The 16,608-nt window shown below is 53.3% G+C and overlaps 1 protein-coding gene across 1 annotated transcript; it reads left to right on the top strand.

Annotated features, from left to right (window-relative positions):
• The first annotated feature begins 7,220 nt into the window (after positions 1-7,220).
• Positions 7,221-11,874, top strand: LOC133063945 (testisin-like). The gene is made up of 7 exons (XM_061153878.1): positions 7,221-7,287; positions 7,385-7,414; positions 7,503-7,529; positions 7,740-7,905; positions 8,589-8,872; positions 11,160-11,314; positions 11,635-11,874. Exons 1-7 carry the CDS (start codon positions 7,221-7,223, stop codon positions 11,872-11,874), a joined length of 969 nt encoding a protein of 322 aa, XP_061009861.1.
• Positions 11,875-16,608: the final 4,734 nt, after the last annotated feature.

Raw genomic sequence — 16,608 nt, 5'->3', positions numbered from 1 at the left:
GCGCCCTTCGCGCTCGGGCCCACGCGAGCCCTCCGCGGGGAAGCGCCTCCCGCACGCCTTACCTGGAAGCAGCAGGTCCTTGTCCCGAAAGGCTGGGGGCAGGAGACGAGATGAGCTCCCCTCTGCCTCCTCGCGCCCCAGCCGCCCCCGTCACCCCGGCTCGCGCCCGCAGCCCTCGCCCGAGCTCACCCTGCTCGGCGATTTCGATCCGCACCAGCAGCAGCGCCAGCAGCTGCGCCGCCCCCTGCGGGCGCATGGCCTCGCCCCCCGCCGCCCGGCGCCCTCTCGGATCCCACCCGCTCCAGGGCCCCGCTGAGCGCCCCCTGGGGGAGAGGGAGCCGCGGGAACCCTGGCCGCCCCGGCCGGGCCGACGACCTGGCTGGTCCAAGGTTTGTTTGGGTACCTGGGACGTCACAGTGCCCGGCTTTGAGCTTGTTACTGGCACTGGTCCCCAACGACGTACCTTGCTGTGGCCCGGGAACCGGTGCGAGCTGCCGACCCCTCTCTCGTCCGCCGCGCTGGGGGCCTGGCCGCCCCCCGCTGCCCTCTGTACTAGCCGCTCCTTCCTCTAGCAAGGACCAAGGACCTGGCCCACCGTCAGGACTGTCATGAAAGCACAGTCCCAAGTCCTCACTGAGTGCCGATTGGGGCCGGGCACTGTTGGGCTGAGCCGGGAGGAGAAGACCCCCCACAAGCCTCTCCTGGGGGACTGGTGGTTTTGGGTCTCGTCCTTCCCTCTGCGGGCCTCAAGCTGGTCCCCGCGCGTGGCCCAAGCTGCCTCATAGTGGCAGGTTCCAGCCCTTTTTGTCACCCTCCTCAGGGTGATTTTCAAGTTGAAATCGCCTTTTACAAACGTTCTTACCTGGGTCCTACGGGGAAGGAAATGGCAAAAAAAAAAAAAAAAAAACGCGGGGCGGGGGAGGGTGTGGAAACATCGCTGGTTATTCATTCCCGTGTCCCTGTCTCTACAGCCAGGAACCCGGGAGGCACAGGAACCTGTGCCTCCTTGGTGCCCCTATGTGTGCACCCAGTGATGAGTCCCCAGGCATTGGCTTCTGGGGCGGAGGGGTCCCTCCAGGCAGGGGAGGCAGTCTGGAGTCTGGACTTGGAGGACTATCCCAAGGAGGTGGGCACCCTCAGGGATACTGAGCCCTGGTACCCTCAGTGGGGCCCAGGTGGTGACTCTAAGGGAATGAGTCGCTGGGGGCCAGAGCAGGCAGAGCAGGGTGTTCTTGACCTTGGGAGCATTGGGGATACACGGGGGGACATGCCTGGTGCTTGGGGAGCATAGAAGCTTCTCCAGAGGTTGAAGCTGGGCTGTCAGCACCCCTCCTGGACTTCACACGCTTCAGAAGGGGCAGTGGGTGTAGGCTCCAGCTGGTGGGCTCAGGGGCACACTTTGTGCAACAAGGGGTGGGGTTTCCCCTAAGAAGGCCCCCTCTGTGGTCTTTGTTAGACAGCGCTTGTGACTGGCCAGTCCCCGTGAGCTCCCCGGGTCAGGGCTGGGTGCAGCCCCTTGCAAGAGATGAGGCGCAGTGCCAGCACCTGCCTCCCCCGCACCCAAGGGACCGCTTACACAGGTCCTGCCCTGGTCCTTGACAATGGTCCCGGAGCTCTCGCCTCCTCCTGACCGCCTACCTGCCTGTTCCCTGCCCCAACTGTCCTTTCCTGGTGAACACCAAGCTTGCTCCAGCCTCGGGCCGGCCTCTTCCTGCGGACTTCTCGCCCAGATGGTCACAGGGCAAGCTTCTTCTGAGCCTTAAAGTCAAGCCCATATGCCCCCACTGACTGTCCTTCTCACTGACCCGTTGTATTTCCTTCCTGAAAGTGAAAGTGAAGTCCCTCAGTCGTGTGCGACTCTTTGCAACCCCATGGACTATAGCCTACCAGGCTTCTCTGTCCATGGGATTATGCAGGCAAGAGTACTGGAGTGGGTTGCCATTTCCTTCTCAAGGGGATCTTCCCAACCCAGGGATCGAACCCGGGTCTCCCACATTGCAGGCAGAGGCTTTACCATCTGCACCATCAGGGAAGTCCATTTCCTTCCTAGAACTGAGCAATATCCAAAATGATCTTGTTCCGTCCTTTGCATGTGCAGCTGTCGACTGCCTCCAGGGACTGTGTGTGACAGAGCTGGTGAACGTTCAAGGAACTGAAAGACTGATGGAGGTCCCAAAGGACCCCCGCCCCTGCCTCCTCTCCCTGCCCCTGGACCTGCGGCCCTGCCCTGTGCTCCCTACGCCAGTGGCTGACTTACATTTCTCCAGCCAGTCCTTAGGCTTCCCTGCAAAGACAGGGGTTGGAGAAAGAGGAAAAGAGATACGGAGCAAGCCCAGGGACTTCCCTGCTGGTCCAGTGGTTAAGAATCCACCTTCCAATGCAGGAACCCTGATTCCCTGATCAGGGAACTAAGGTCCCACATACTGTGCAGCACAGCCAAAAGATTTGAAAAAAAAAAAAAAAGTACCTATCTTGGATTGCTCTTCACATCAGCGTAGCCTGCAGGCAGCTCCCCCTCCAAGGGGCTCCGTGGGTCTCTGAGAAGCCCCGAATGCTTGCGTATGTGCTCACTCTCAGTCATGTCTGACTCTTTGTGACCCCGTGGATGTACCCCACCAGGCCCCTCAGCCCGTGGGATTCTCCAGACAAGAATACTAGAGTAGGTTACCATTTCCGTCTCCACCCAAATGCTTGATTTAGGCCAAAGTCATGCCCAGTACTGCATTATTGCTTTTTCATTTACCTGATCTCTTGATTTCTGAGAGAAAAAAAACTGTGGATTTATTAGTTTCTTGAGTATTGAGAACATTTTTGTCTTATTTTTATGTATAATATCTTATGTTTTACTTTTATTATTTCAAAATAAAAATTGTTATTGGGGTATAAAATGCTCTGTTATTGGGGTATAAAAGCTCATGCCTCTTATATCTTTTCAGAGGCTTATAACTCTTACCAATGTAAAATACCCCTGTGGCTCATAGCTCATTCTCAAGACTTTGAGCCTTGGGTTCTATTTTATCTGCAAGTATCTGGTACGTGATAGTCCACAGCCACTTTCATCTTGCTTGCGACTTTCCCACCAATATATATCCTTAGTCAAAACAAAATAAAAAGATGTTTAGAAAGAAATGGAAAGAAACAAAGTGAAAGTGAAGTTGTTTAGTTGTGTCCAACTCTTTGCGACCACATGGACTGTAGCCTACCAGGTTCCTCCATCCATGGGATTTCCCAGGCAAGAATACTAGAGTGGGTTGCCATTTCTTTCTCCGGGGGATCGTCCCAACCCAAGGATAAAGCCTGGGTCTCCTGCATTGTAGGCAGACGCTTTACCATCTGAACCACCAGGGAAGTCCTAGAAAGAAATTACAAGAAGTTAAATTTCTTAATCTACTTATGTGTGCATGCTAAGTCGTGTCTGACTCTTTTTGACCCTTTGGAGTGTAGCCCGCCAGGCTCTGTCCATGGGGTTTGCTAGCCAAATACTGCTGTGGACTGCCATGCCCTTCTCCAGGGAATCTTCCCGAGTCTCCTATGTCTCCTGCACTGGCAGGCAGATTCTTTGCCACTAGCGCCACCTGGAAAACCCAGCCTACTTATGCTTGGCCTTTATTGGAATAGACTTGCTGGAATCCTTGTAAAATAGTAAAGTACCTCCCCTAATAGTATTACAGATTTTTGTTATTGGAAAAAACAAACAAACAGAAGTTTCATGATTTACTGACACCTTACGGGGATAAAGAAAGACATGTCTTGCCTGTTTGTGGTTTTTTTGTTTCTTTGGTCCCAGAAATTATTTTGAGAATGTCTAGCTTATCAGAATTATGTAAGAGCCAGTGCATTTACTAATCTGATTTACTAATCTGATGTAAAGACATCCTTGTAATCAGCTATACCCCAATACAAAATAAAAAGTTTTGTTAAAGAAGAATAAAAAAGAATGAGATGATACCATTTGTAGCAACATGGATGGACCCAGACATTATCATACTAAGTGAAGTAAGTCAAAGAAAGACAAACATCATATGATATCATTTATATGTGGAATCTAAAAAGAGAATGAAACAAATGAACTTATTTATGAAACAGAAACAGACTCACAGATATAGAAAATAAACATATGGTTACGAAAGGGGGGAGGGATAAATTCGGAGTTTGGGATTAAAATATACATACTGCTATATATAAAACAGACAACCAACAAAGACCTCCTGTATAGCACAGGGAACTATACTTAATGTCTTGTAACAGCCTATAATGGAAGCGAATCTGAAAAAGAATGTGTGTGTGTGTGTGTGTGTGTGTGTGTGTGTGTGTATAAACCTGGGACTTTCCTTTTGGTCCAGTGATTAAGACTCTGAGCTTCCACTGCCAGGAGGTACAGGTTGGATCTCTGGTCAGGGAACTAAGATCCCACATGCCACATGGCACGCCGACAAAGCAAACAAAAAACGGAGTCACTTTGCTGCCACCTGAAACTAGCACAGCATTGTAAATCAACTATAGTTCAATTGAAAATTTTTTAATAAAACATAAAAATAAAGACACGCTGACACTCCTGATCATCAAATGTCCCTTAGAACTCACAGCCATTCAACAACTCTTTTGTTATTTTGTTGTTGGTGTTAATTTAATGTATCTCTTTTTGGTGTGCTGGGTCTTCCTTGCTATGGGGGGTTTTCTCTAGTTGTGCTCGGGCTTCTCTTTGCAGCGGCTTCTCTTGTGGAGGAACAGGGGCCCTAGGGTGCTCAGACTCCAGTAGTTGTGGCTCCCAGGTTCTGAGGCACAGGCTCAGCAGTGGTGCACAGGCTTAGCTGTTCTGCATGCAGCATGTGGGATCCTCCCAGATCAGGGATCAAACCCATGTCTCCTGCACTGGCATGCGGATTCCTCACCCCTGAGCCACCAGGGAAGCTCTCAATTACTCTTTTTGTGTTGACGAGTGTCTGCTCACCTATTTAGAATGATACTGAGGAGGTAAAAATAGATATGGAACCAATATCATGTACAGACATGCTTTTTTTTTCTCCCTTTGGCTGCGGTAGGTCCTTGTTGCTACTGGTGGGCTTTCTCTAGTTGCAGCCAGTAGAGGCTACTTTTTGTTGAGTTGCACGGACTTCTCCTTGCAGTGTCTCCCCTTGTTGCAGAGCATGGGCTCCAGGCGCACAGGCTTCAGTAGTTGAGGTACACGGTCTTAGTTGCCCTGCAGCATGTGGGATCTTCCCGCGTCACTTGCATTGGCAGGAGGATTTTTAATGACTGGACCACCAGGGAAGCCCCCCAACCTGCCTTTCTAATGATTTGCTAATGGGGATTTTAGAGGCAGGCCTGATCGTCACCTTTTCTCAACCCCCTATCTTATTTCACTTAAAGCACTTTTTATTGTGGAGAAATGGATAGACAAGAACCACTCTTTCTTCATTATTGTTTGTTTGGCTGTGGCGGGTGTTAGTTGTGTCACGCGGGGTATCTTCCTTTGCTATGCACGGACTGTCTAGCTGTGTCTCTCAGACTTCAGAGCGAGCTTCAGAGCTCTCAGACTTCAGTAGTTGTGGCGACATGTGGGATCTTAGTTCTTCAACCAGGGATCAAACCCTCGTCCCCTGCATTGCAGTGCAGATTCTTAATGACTGGGAAGTCCCAAGAAGAACCAGTCTTGACTGTCACTCCATGTCTCTACATTTCTCTCTCATGTAATATGTCCCCTTTAAACTTTGGCTCTAAGTTCTCCATGTTTCACTACTCTGTCTTCAAGTTTGCCAATTCATTTTTTAGCTATGTCCATTTTCTTATTCAGGTGTTTGGCTAAGCTGCTTTATTCAGCAATATTTTAAATTTCCAGACACTCTTTCTTGTTCTCTGATTGCTTGGTCTTCTGTAGTATAATTCTTATTTAATGCTGATAAACACCTCTTCAGGCTTTCTGAGGAAACCAGTTAGAATTTTTCAAGCTGTCTGCTGTTCCATGTAATATCTCAGTTTCCTCTGGAGTCAGTTCAGTTTATTTGAATAGATCCTTCCACTGCATGCACACATTTTCTGTGAACATTTCTTCATTCTTGATTGCTGTGCAGTAAAAGGTTAACTGAACAGGTCTAGGATGGTCAAACCCTGCATGGTCTAAAGAAAGGACTGGCCCTTTAACAGCTCTTAGGAAATAACATCCAGTCCTTGGAGAGTCCTGCCTGAAAAGGCTGTCTGTAGATCTGGGGTCCTGGGGCCTCTCCAGATAGGTGCTAATGATGTAATTTACGGTGGGGCCTTGGGTCAGACTGGATCAGCTGGACCTCTGGAGGGGCTGCAGTCTGAGAACTAAGGTCAGCCACATGGGCACTCCATACCTTTGCGATGAAATCCCGATAGAAACTCCAGACACCAAAGTTTAGGTGAGTGCCCCTGGTTAACAGCAGTTCATGAGTGGGAAAATTAAGCAGTGCCCATCCGACCCCTCTGGAAGAGGACAGCTGGAAGCCTGTACCCAGTCTCTCCCAGACTCTTCTCTGCACCTTTGGCATGTACCGATGTTATCTGTATCCATTCACTGTAAGGTACCATAATCAGGAGAGGAACAGCTTTTCTGAGTTCTGTGAATCCTCCTAAAAAATTATTGACTTTGACTCTGTGCCCACAAAGTGACTTTGGTGCCCGCAACAGTGTCCACAAGGAGTGGAAGCAACCTGTAGGCTCTGCAGAGATAGATGACGCTCAGTGTGCGGCAACGGGCAGGCAGGGAGGTTAGGAGCCCCCTAGATGGTCAAATCAGGCCAGCGTTTATTCTGTGGGTCCCGGGAAGGTCATCACTTTTAACAGCAGATAATACAGTGCCCCGGCCCAATCGGCACTCAGTGAGGACTTGGGACTGTGCTTTCATGACAGTCCTGACGGTGGGCCAGGTCCTTGGTCCTTGCTAGAGGAAGGAGCGGCTAGTACAGAGGGCAGCGGGGGGCGGCCAGGCCCCCAGCGCGGCGGACGAGAGAGGGGTCGGCAGCTCGCACCGGTTCCCGGGCCACAGCAAGGTACGTCGTTGGGGACCAGTGCCAGTAACAAGCTCAAAGCCGGGCACTGTGACGTCCCAGGTACCCAAACAAACCTTGGACCAGCCAGGTCGTCGGCCCGGCCGGGGCGGCCAGGGTTCCCGCGGCTCCCTCTCCCCCAGGGGGCGCTCAGCGGGGCCCTGGAGCGGGTGGGATCCGAGAGGGCGCCGGGCGGCGGGGGGCGAGGCCATGCGCCCGCAGGGGGCGGCGCAGCTGCTGGCGCTGCTGCTGGTGCGGATCGAAATCGCCGAGCAGGGTGAGCTCGGGCGAGGGCTGCGGGCGCGAGCCGGGGTGACGGGGGCGGCTGGGGCGCGAGGAGGCAGAGGGGAGCTCATCTCGTCTCCTGCCCCCAGCCTTTCGGGACAAGGACCTGCTGCTTCCAGGTAAGGCGTGCGGGAGGCGCTTCCCCGCGGAGGGCTCGCGTGGGCCCGAGCGCGAAGGGCGCCTCAGCTTTCCCTCTCCCCTCTCCAGGTTTTCAGAACTCGTCGATGCTCTCATGTAACTGAAGGGCCCCGGGGGGCCGGGGGGCAGGATGGGGCGGGCGCCCGCGGGCCACGGGGGCGGGTCCCCAGCGTTCGACACTTCCTGGGTGGCACGACCCCAGGACGCGCGGTTCCCCCGGGAGTCCCTTCCCTTCCCAGTGGGTGAGGGTGGGCAGGATGAGCCTGCCTCCCACAGCTCAGCCTGGTGTCCGTCTGTCCATCCCAGGGCCTTGTGGCCAACGGGCCATCCCAACACGCATAGTGGGTGGAAAGGATTCAGCGCTCGGGCACTGGCCTTGGCAGGGCAGCCTGCGTCTGTGGGGCTCCCACTTCTGCGGAGCGAGCCTGCTCAACCGCCGCTGGGTGCTCTCCGCCGCGCACTGCTTTGAAAAGTGAGTCTGGGGGCAGGGGGCCCGCTGACCCCACGTCCCGGGTCTGTGCCAGGACGCGCGCCCATGTCCCACGTGGCCGTGACCCTCGTGTGCTCCTGAGCCCCAGGCTGGGCTGCAGCCCGTTACACACCGGCGCGAGGCCCCGGGGCGCTCCCGGAGGAAAACCTGTGTGGTTTCTTCCAGAACATTTGTGTGTCTTGTTCTCTTTCTCGCTCCATTTGTCCCCAAATGGCACCTCCAGCCTCCACCTTCCTCACCCCACCTCCCAGCGGAGGTGTGCCCCGGGGGGAGGTATGAGCTGAGGTAAGTGCTGGACAGGAGCCCGGCTGGTGGGGTCAGTGGTCCCCGAAGCTGTTTGGAGCCCAGCCTGTGTGGCCCCTGTGAACCTGCTGGTCCCCTTAAGAGCAGGGCCCTGGAGGCGACAGGTGGTTGAGTGACCGGCCAGATGAGCTGGCAGGGGAGGCACCCTCCTGCCGAAGTCCCCAGGTGTGGGACTTTGGTTGGGGCTCTCGGGGCTCTCCCCGTTTCTACCCTGGCCTCTTTGTGGAAGGAGACCTGCTAATGGGGTCCAGGGTGAGCCAGGCAGCGTCCTGGTGGTCTCAGCTCAGGGAGCAGCCCCAGGCGTGCTGGGGTGGCCCACCCTCCCTCTGAAGACCCCTGAGGGCTTTCTCCTCCCTTAATAGCAACCAAAATCCCTTTCACTGGTCGGTCCAGTTTGGGGAGCTGTCTGCCACACCATCCATTTGGAACTTGCAAGCCTACTACAACCGTTACAATGTGGATCAGATTTTCTTGAGCCCCTTCTATCTGGGAGCTCCGGTGTATGACATCGCCCTGGTGAAGCTGTCCTCCTCGGTCACCTACACTAAGTACATCCAGCCCATCTGTGTCGTGGCCTCCATCTCCGAGTTTGAGAACAGAAGTGACTGCTGGGTGACCGGCTGGGGAGACGTTGAAGAAGAGCTGAGTGAGCCTGGGGACAGCCGCGTCTGGGCCAGGCGAGGGTGGCAGTGTCATCGCCCGCGGGTTCTAGCTGCGCCAGCCTCACGCGGGCAGCCTGCTCGGTGCTCTCTCCACGCTGGCTCTCCACTCTTGCCCCTCGCCCATAGACAGGGCTTTCTGTACCCTAAGCTCCCCTTCTCTTCTGGAGATTATGAGCCAGAAACCAGAGAGGAAGACCCAGGCTAGCACCCCCAGCCTGCTGGGTGTCTGTTGGGTGCTGCGGGGGGAAGGGGTGTGTGTTTCAGGAAGCCCTTCTTTCTACCCCAGCAGGGTGCTCCCCCTCACCCCCTCCATCCAGCCTCCCACTCCAGCTCCCCCACCCCTTCTGCACTGACAGGGACGGTGGGAGTGGGGAGCCCTCCCATCCGGGGAGTGCCAGCTCATTCATTCTCTCTCCTTGGAACTTCGAGCCTCGCTCCAGCCTTGTTCCCACTGAATCTCTGCGGGGCTCCGTGTGCTGGCATTAGTGAAAGTGAAAAGTGAAGTCGCTCAGTCATGTCCGACTCTTTGTGACCCCATGGACTGTAGCAAACTGGGATCCTCCGTCCATGGGATTTTCCAGGCAGGAGCACTGGAGTGGGTTGCCATTAGCTGCCACCTATTTCTCTCTCACCACGAGTCCCTCGAAACCGCTGGGCCCAGGCCCCCCAGACGGGCTCACGGGTTAGACTGCTGGTCACACTGCTCCCTGGCCTATCGTGGCCCTGCCTCGCCCTCAACCACAGCAGCCATGATAGACCACGCTCCCCTGGTGCACCGTGTGTCCCAACACGGTTCTGGGCTCCAAGGACTCTCTTCCCTCTGAAGTCTGCCTGCCTAGAGGCTGGCAGCATCTTTATGCCTGCTTTACAAACGAGGAAGCCCAGAGAGGCCTGGAGAGTTTCCCAGGCCCTGGGGATCCATGGAGAAGCCAGGACTCCTTGGCCCAGAGAGGGTAGCCAGCCACACACCTGGCATTGCCAGCGAGGAGAGGGGAGTCGACTGGAGACCTGCCCCATCCTTTTCTTGCACCCCAGGGGGCTGGAGAAAGTGCCCCAGTGTAGACTTCCTGGGTCCAAAGGGCTGGACGGCCATGAGCTGAGCAGCCCAGCCAGGCGGACACTGCCCCTCTCCCAGCTGACGGGTGATCACACCCAGTGCCACCTGAACCCTCACTCCCACAGGTAGAAGGTGACTTCTTGACCCCACTCCCAGAGCTGATGTACTCTGTACTAGTGGGGAAACCTTGGGCAAAGCACTTCATCTCACTCTGCCTCACCTTCCTCATCTGTAAAATGGGGTAATAATAGTTCCCACCAGAGAGACTAGTTCTGAGGCTTAAAAGCATTCCTATGTGAGGGCTTAGCAGAGCGCCTGGCAGCCAAGAAACGATTGCCTCACCAGCTTTCAGCGTTAATGGGGTCACCATCCTCTGCAGGACAAGGAGGTGAATCAGGTCTAGACTGGACAGGCTTGGGTTAGTATCAGGGCTTCCCAGGGGGTGCTAGTGGTAAACGACCCGCTGACCCATGCAGGAGACGTAAGAGACCCGGGTTTGATCCCTGGGTTGGGAAGACCCCCTGGAGGAGGTCATGGCAACCCACTCGAGTATGCTTGCCTAGAGAATCCCATGGACAGAGGAACCTGGTGGGTTATGGACTACAGGGTTGCAAAGAGTTGGACACGACTGAAATAACTTAGCATGCACAGGTTCATATTCGGCTCTGGCGGCTCCTGGTGCTTTGCCAGGATTAGGGGAGGGTGACCTTCCTCCTGAATCTTTCCTTACCCGAGACGGAGGCTGATTGCACTGCATCCCAGGAGTGCTGCAGGAGCGCCTGGTAGAGCTCTGGGCTCGGGCTGGGCAGGCGCGTTGCAGGGGGAGAGAGAGCGCGCCAGGCTGCCCCACGTCCGCAGGCACTGGGCGCTGGACTGTGCAGATCCTAAACCGTCCCAGCTGCACCAGCCCCACCCTGGACATGCTAAGGTCTCTCCCCGGGGGCTGGAGCGGGGGCTGGAACAGGGCCTGTTGTCTGTAGGCTACAGTGAGGGAAACTATAACAGCCTGTCCCTCCTCTAGGCCCTTCCGTGGTGTGTTCATCACCCACCACGTGCTGGGTGCTGGGCTAGAGCAGAGGAGTCAAGGGCAATGTCCCAGGTACTGTGGGTGCCCCAGGGTCCCCCCGGCACATGCCTTCGTAGCCTGTGCCATTCTGATGGCAGAGGAGAGGCTCAGGATGCCATCTTTCTCTGTTCCCTCAACTCCTCGGCAGGTCTGCCATATCCCTACACCCTCCAGGAAGTGCAGGTCGGGATCATAAACTCCACCATGTGTAATCACCTGTTCTCAATGCCTGATTTCCGCACTGACATCTGGGGAGACATGATTTGCGCTGGCGACCCTCAAGGCGGCAAGGATTCCTGCTTTGTGAGTGTCCCTCCCGTCCCCAGCTCGCGCTTCTGGGCCCTTAGTACCTCATCACCCCAGGCACCCCCCTCCCTGCCCCGGCCAGAAAACACCCTGCATCCCTGCCCTCCATTTGGGCCTCGAGTCCACCCTGGGGGCAGGGGTAGGGACGACTGTTCCACTTTGCAGATGCAGAAACTGAGGCTTGCTCACTTCTGTGGAGGGGAGGTGTGGGATTTGCACCCCGTCTGCCCAGCTCCACAGCCCCTCCTGCTCTCCCAGCCTCTCTGCTCACCCCTCCCGCGCCACCCCAGGCTGGGCTCACCCATGCTGGTCCCCAGGGTGACTCAGGTGGGCCCTTGGTCTGTGAAAAGAAAGGGCTGTGGTATCAAGTTGGAGTCGTGAGCTGGGGAGTGGGCTGCGGTAGGCCCAACCGGCCGGGTGTCTACACCAATGTCAGTGCGCACTACAAGTGGATCCGAGAGGTTTTGGCCAAAAACAACACTTGCAGGCTGGACCCCTGCCTCCTGCTGCTGCTCCTTCCTCTGTTCTGGGCTCTCCCATTCCTACGGCTGGCCTGAGCCCAGCCGACGGCCCCCGAGAGTTGGGGCCATCTGCTGAGTCAGGCCCAGTTCCTTTCTGTCCCCTTTGCTAATAAAAGTGTATATGTTCAAGTTGACACCTTGCCGCACTTTCAGTGGCCCCGGGTGGCTTCCTGGACACCCTCATGGTCACTCGCGTCCCGTCCATTCCAAGACGACTCCTTAACTCCTAAATCATCGTCCACCCATCTGTGCTATGCGGGTTTTGGTTGCAAACAACAAAACCCTTTCAGGTTAGTTCGGTCGGAAAGATCATTTATGAAAAGACTCTCAAGAGTCTTCTCCAGCACCACAATTTGAAAGCATCAATTCTTCGGCGCTCAGCCTTCTTTATGGTCCAGCTCTCACATCCATACATGACTCCTGGAAAAACCATAGGTTTGGCTGGGGAGGCTTATGTCAGACCCAGTGTTGTCCTGGGCAGATGAGACCAGGGATCTCCCTCTGGGCCAGAGTTAGTCCCCTGAACGTGGAGAGGGCAGGACGGAGGAGAAAGGTCCTGGGAGGGGGGCAGTAGGGCCCAGATATGTCACCAGCCCTGTTTGCCCAGGTCTGGCCCTCAAGACACTATGTCCCCCACTGATCCCTTCCAGGGACCCATACGGGGACCTGGGCCTGGCCTGGCCAGGAGTCTGTAGAGCCAGCAGGGGTGGAGCCCAGGAGCTTCTGAGCCGATACCAGGAAGATGGGCAGGCCTGCCCTGCAGCCACATGTGGTGAGGGGACCTGGGACAGGGGAGGGGGTGGGTGTGATCTCTGCTTTCAGAGCTGGTGACCCACGAGTGACCCAGACAGACCTTCTCGTGGCTGGGAGGGAGGGGCATCTAGTCGACAAATAAATGAACAAAATCAAGAAATATTCATATCTCCCCTCTTTTTTCAGGATGGCCTCTGAGGGCTTCACACCCCTGTCCTGGGGGAGGAGGTCTCCCACACACGGTGCCCACCCAGCTCTGGCCCGCCCAGGCTGCTGTGCAGTTCGTGGGCAGCACCCCCTCCCGGCCACGAGAGGAAGTTTCCACGTCAACCCTGAGAGGTGCTGGGGGCAGAGCCAGAGGTGGTGCCCAGCGCCCAGCCCCCAGCCCAGCTTCAGGTGGGGTCCCCCGGGCTGGATGACGGTGCTCTCCCTTCAGAAGGAGAAGCAGGCTGCAGCCAGCCACCCCACCATCCTCACTCCCCTCAGTATCCACCTCTGAGAATCTCACCTGAGACTGGTGGGCCTCTCAGGAAGCCTCTTATCTGACGAAATAGCCCCCTCAGGCCATCAGGAGGCCCCGTGGGTGGCCCCGAAGGTGTTATTTTGATTTAAACATGTCACAAATTGTAAGGCGGCCTGGGAGACACACCCAACTGTCTTCTAAACTGGAGGTACCAATAGTATGTTCCCACCAGCTATGAATGTGTTCAGCTTCATTTTTTATATCTAAAAATTAGTACCTTTCCTACAGATGGTTAGAATAAAATGAGTTAATTTATAAATGGCTTAGAACAATATCCGGTGTAGGAGAAGCAAGTTTCCCTGGTGACTCAGTGGTAAAGAATTCACCTGTAATTCAGGAGATGCTGGTTCGATCCTTGGGTTGGGAAGATCCCTTGGAGGAGGAAATGACAACTCACTCGAGTATTCTTGCCTGGGAAATCCCAGGAACAGGGGAACCTTACAGGCTACAGTCCATGGGGTCGCAGAAGAGTCAGATACAAATGAGTGACTGAACAACAAACATAGAATAAGCACTATGCATGGGCTCTCATCACCACCACCACCCCGACCACCACCATCATCACCAACATCACCATCGTCACCCTGTGACCCAGCCAGCAGGATTCTGAAAGGAAGAGAATGCCCAGCTCCTGAGGCCCCAGTGTGAGCACCAGAATGACCACCTTACTTCTCTTTCTCTGGATCGGTTCTGGAACAGCCCAGTCTTCCTCAGCTGTGGCTCCATTTTAGCAGTGGTTCCCAACATGTGTACCATGGAATGTTATTTCCCAGGGCTGTGAATAGACTTCATTTGTAAAAGGATCCTATGATCACAGACGTTGGGGAAAGTTAAATCTTTTAAGAGATTTTTTTGATGATCTAGAACCTATTATACAGAGTGAAGTGACTCAGAAAGAAAAAAATAAATATCGTATTCTAACGCATACATACAGAATCTAGAAAAATGGTGCTGAAGAACTTATTTACAGGGCAGCAATGGAGAAACAGACATAGAGAATAGACTTACGGACATGGGGAGAGGGGAGGAGAGGGTGAGATGTATGGGAAGAGTAACAGGGAAACTTACATTACCATCTGTAAAAAGGGGCTCCCTATCGATCTCGAGGGGTGGGATGGGGAGGAAGATGGGAAGGAGGTTCAAAACGGAAGGGATACACCTATGGCTGATTCATGTCGAGGTTTGACAGAAAACAAAATTCTGTAAAGCAATTATCTTTCAATAAGAAAATAAAAAATATAAAGAAAAAAAGAAAAAATTAGTTTTTCAGAATAAAAGTTGTAATAATAAAAATTTTTTTTGTTGCAGAACTTTCCAATGACTTTTATTTGCTAAAATGCATCAGGAATCTGAAAGAGAAAATATGGAGGGTTGCATTTCCCACATTTCTTGACCATAGAACCCTCACTTGTGAGGGATTTCTCAAGGGATGTGTGGATGCTGCCCCACCGTCTCTAGGGCAGGCTGAATCTTCGCAGTTCCCTTCTCAGGTGGGTTTTTCTCCAGTACAATTTCCTTTCCTTTCTGCACCTGTCGCTCCCGGGTGCCCCATCTGACACGAGGGGGCGGTAGTGAGCTGAGATCCGGCTGCTCAAGCCCGCCCGGTGTTTATCTAGAAGTCAGGAAATGGCACAACATTGACATTTTCCTATTTTACTAAATACAGCCGGTAGATGAAAATACAGCGAATTGAGGTGCCTGAAACAATGCTCATTTCCATGCACTCATGTCTATGTTATGACAGCTCTGGGCCCTGCCTTCCCATCGCCCTCACCCTCATTGTCATTCACCAGCTGCCCAGGTTCCCTGCATAGAGTCCCTCTTCACGGGGGGTCTCCCTTTCTGTCCACCTCCAGGAGATCTCTCCTCTACAGAATCCGATGGCAGAGCCACCAGGTCATCTGACTAATAAAGAGGCTTGTTTTTCCTTTTAAAGTGGGAAGCAGATCATGGCTTGAAGAATTGGCACGTGTCCTGTCTGGGGCTGCTCATCACGCCCCCACCTTGGGCAAATGTTCAGATAATGTGGAAAATCGCTCTGCAGAACCGGACTTCTTAGCAAAGTAAAAGTAGCTTTATGATGATTATCAAAATAATGCCTTCCTGTTAGAAAATAAAAATCAATCAAAGGAGCTCAAAGAAGAAACTTAAAAAAAAAAAAAAATCACCAGAGCCAAACTTGTAATCAGTCTCCTAGTGTTGGATAGTTGAAAAGTTGTTGTCATTAAAAACGATATCTTCAGGAAAACCTTAATTTATAAATTCAGCACACCTTCCCAATCACTTCCACTCATTTATTTATTTGGCTGCACCGGGTCTTAGTAATGGTATGCAGGATCATTTAGTTGTGGCAGGTGGGATCTAGTTACCCGACCAGGGATCGAACCCAGGCCTCCTGCTTTGGGAGCATGGAGTCTTAGTCATTGGACCACCAGGGAAGTCCCTCTCATCGTTTCTTTCTTTTTTTTTTCATCATTTCTTAGGATAACTTTTCTGTGGGCACAATGTTTTAGCCAAATGGGCTTCATGTTTGTAAGGTTTTTAAGTTGTGAGAAGGTCCTCAGTACACTCCCCCAGGGAAGTAAGAGAACCCACTCCCCACATTGTTCCTGACCCTGGGAACCTCCAATTTCATATCTTTTGAGAACTTATAGGTTAAAAATGTATCCCATTAAAAAAAGAACAATCATTTTTACAATCCTATTTAAAAAATGGAAGCGGTACGAAAAAGAACAGAGAAGAGAATAGAAAAATGTCCTAAATTCCACCATCTGGAAGTGACCCTAGTTTTGTTTGAACATTGTTCCAGAAATAGGTTTGGAAAGACAAGTTCAAGGGCAGGCAGATGGAAGGAAAGATAAGCAGGTGGGGCACATGGAGACCTGCTTCTCTTAGACACTTCCAAACTCTAGAAAACAACACGATGTGTACAAACAGAGTAATTCGCTAAGAATGCTGGACCCCAGCAATTCTTAGTTGGTGAAGCCTCTCAAAGATATAAGCAGAGGCTTCCCTGGTGGCCCAGTGGTTAAGAATCCACCTTGTAATGGGGATTACAGGGGACACCAGTTCGACTACAGGGGACACTGGTTCGATGTCTGGTCCGGGAAGACCTCATATACAAGGGAGCAACTAAGCCTGTGTGTCACAACTACCAAGCCCACACGCTACAACTACTGAAGCCTGCACGCCTAGAGCCCCTGCTCCACAAGAGAAGCCACGGCAACGAGAAGCCCATGCTCGCAACTACAGAGTAGCCCCCACCTGTCGCAACTAGAGAAAGCCAATGCATAACAACGAAGACCTAAAACAGACAAAAATTAAAAGTTAATTAAATTTAAAAGAGAGAGAGGTAGGCAGATGGGCTTGCATTGACGTGGGTCTAGGGGCTTGTAGGCAGGATACAGTGGATCTGGGGTTCATGAGAGGCTCTCAGAAAACCTCAGACTGTTTGGTTAACTCCCTGCAGTGGGTTGGACCAGAAAGCAAGCCCT

This window comes from Dama dama, chromosome 10, assembly GCF_033118175.1.
Source record: "Dama dama isolate Ldn47 chromosome 10, ASM3311817v1, whole genome shotgun sequence".
NCBI classification, from domain to species: domain Eukaryota; kingdom Metazoa; phylum Chordata; class Mammalia; order Artiodactyla; family Cervidae; genus Dama; species Dama dama.
The sequence above is the reverse complement of the archived record's forward strand: the minus strand, read 5'-3'. Positions and strand labels throughout refer to the sequence as shown.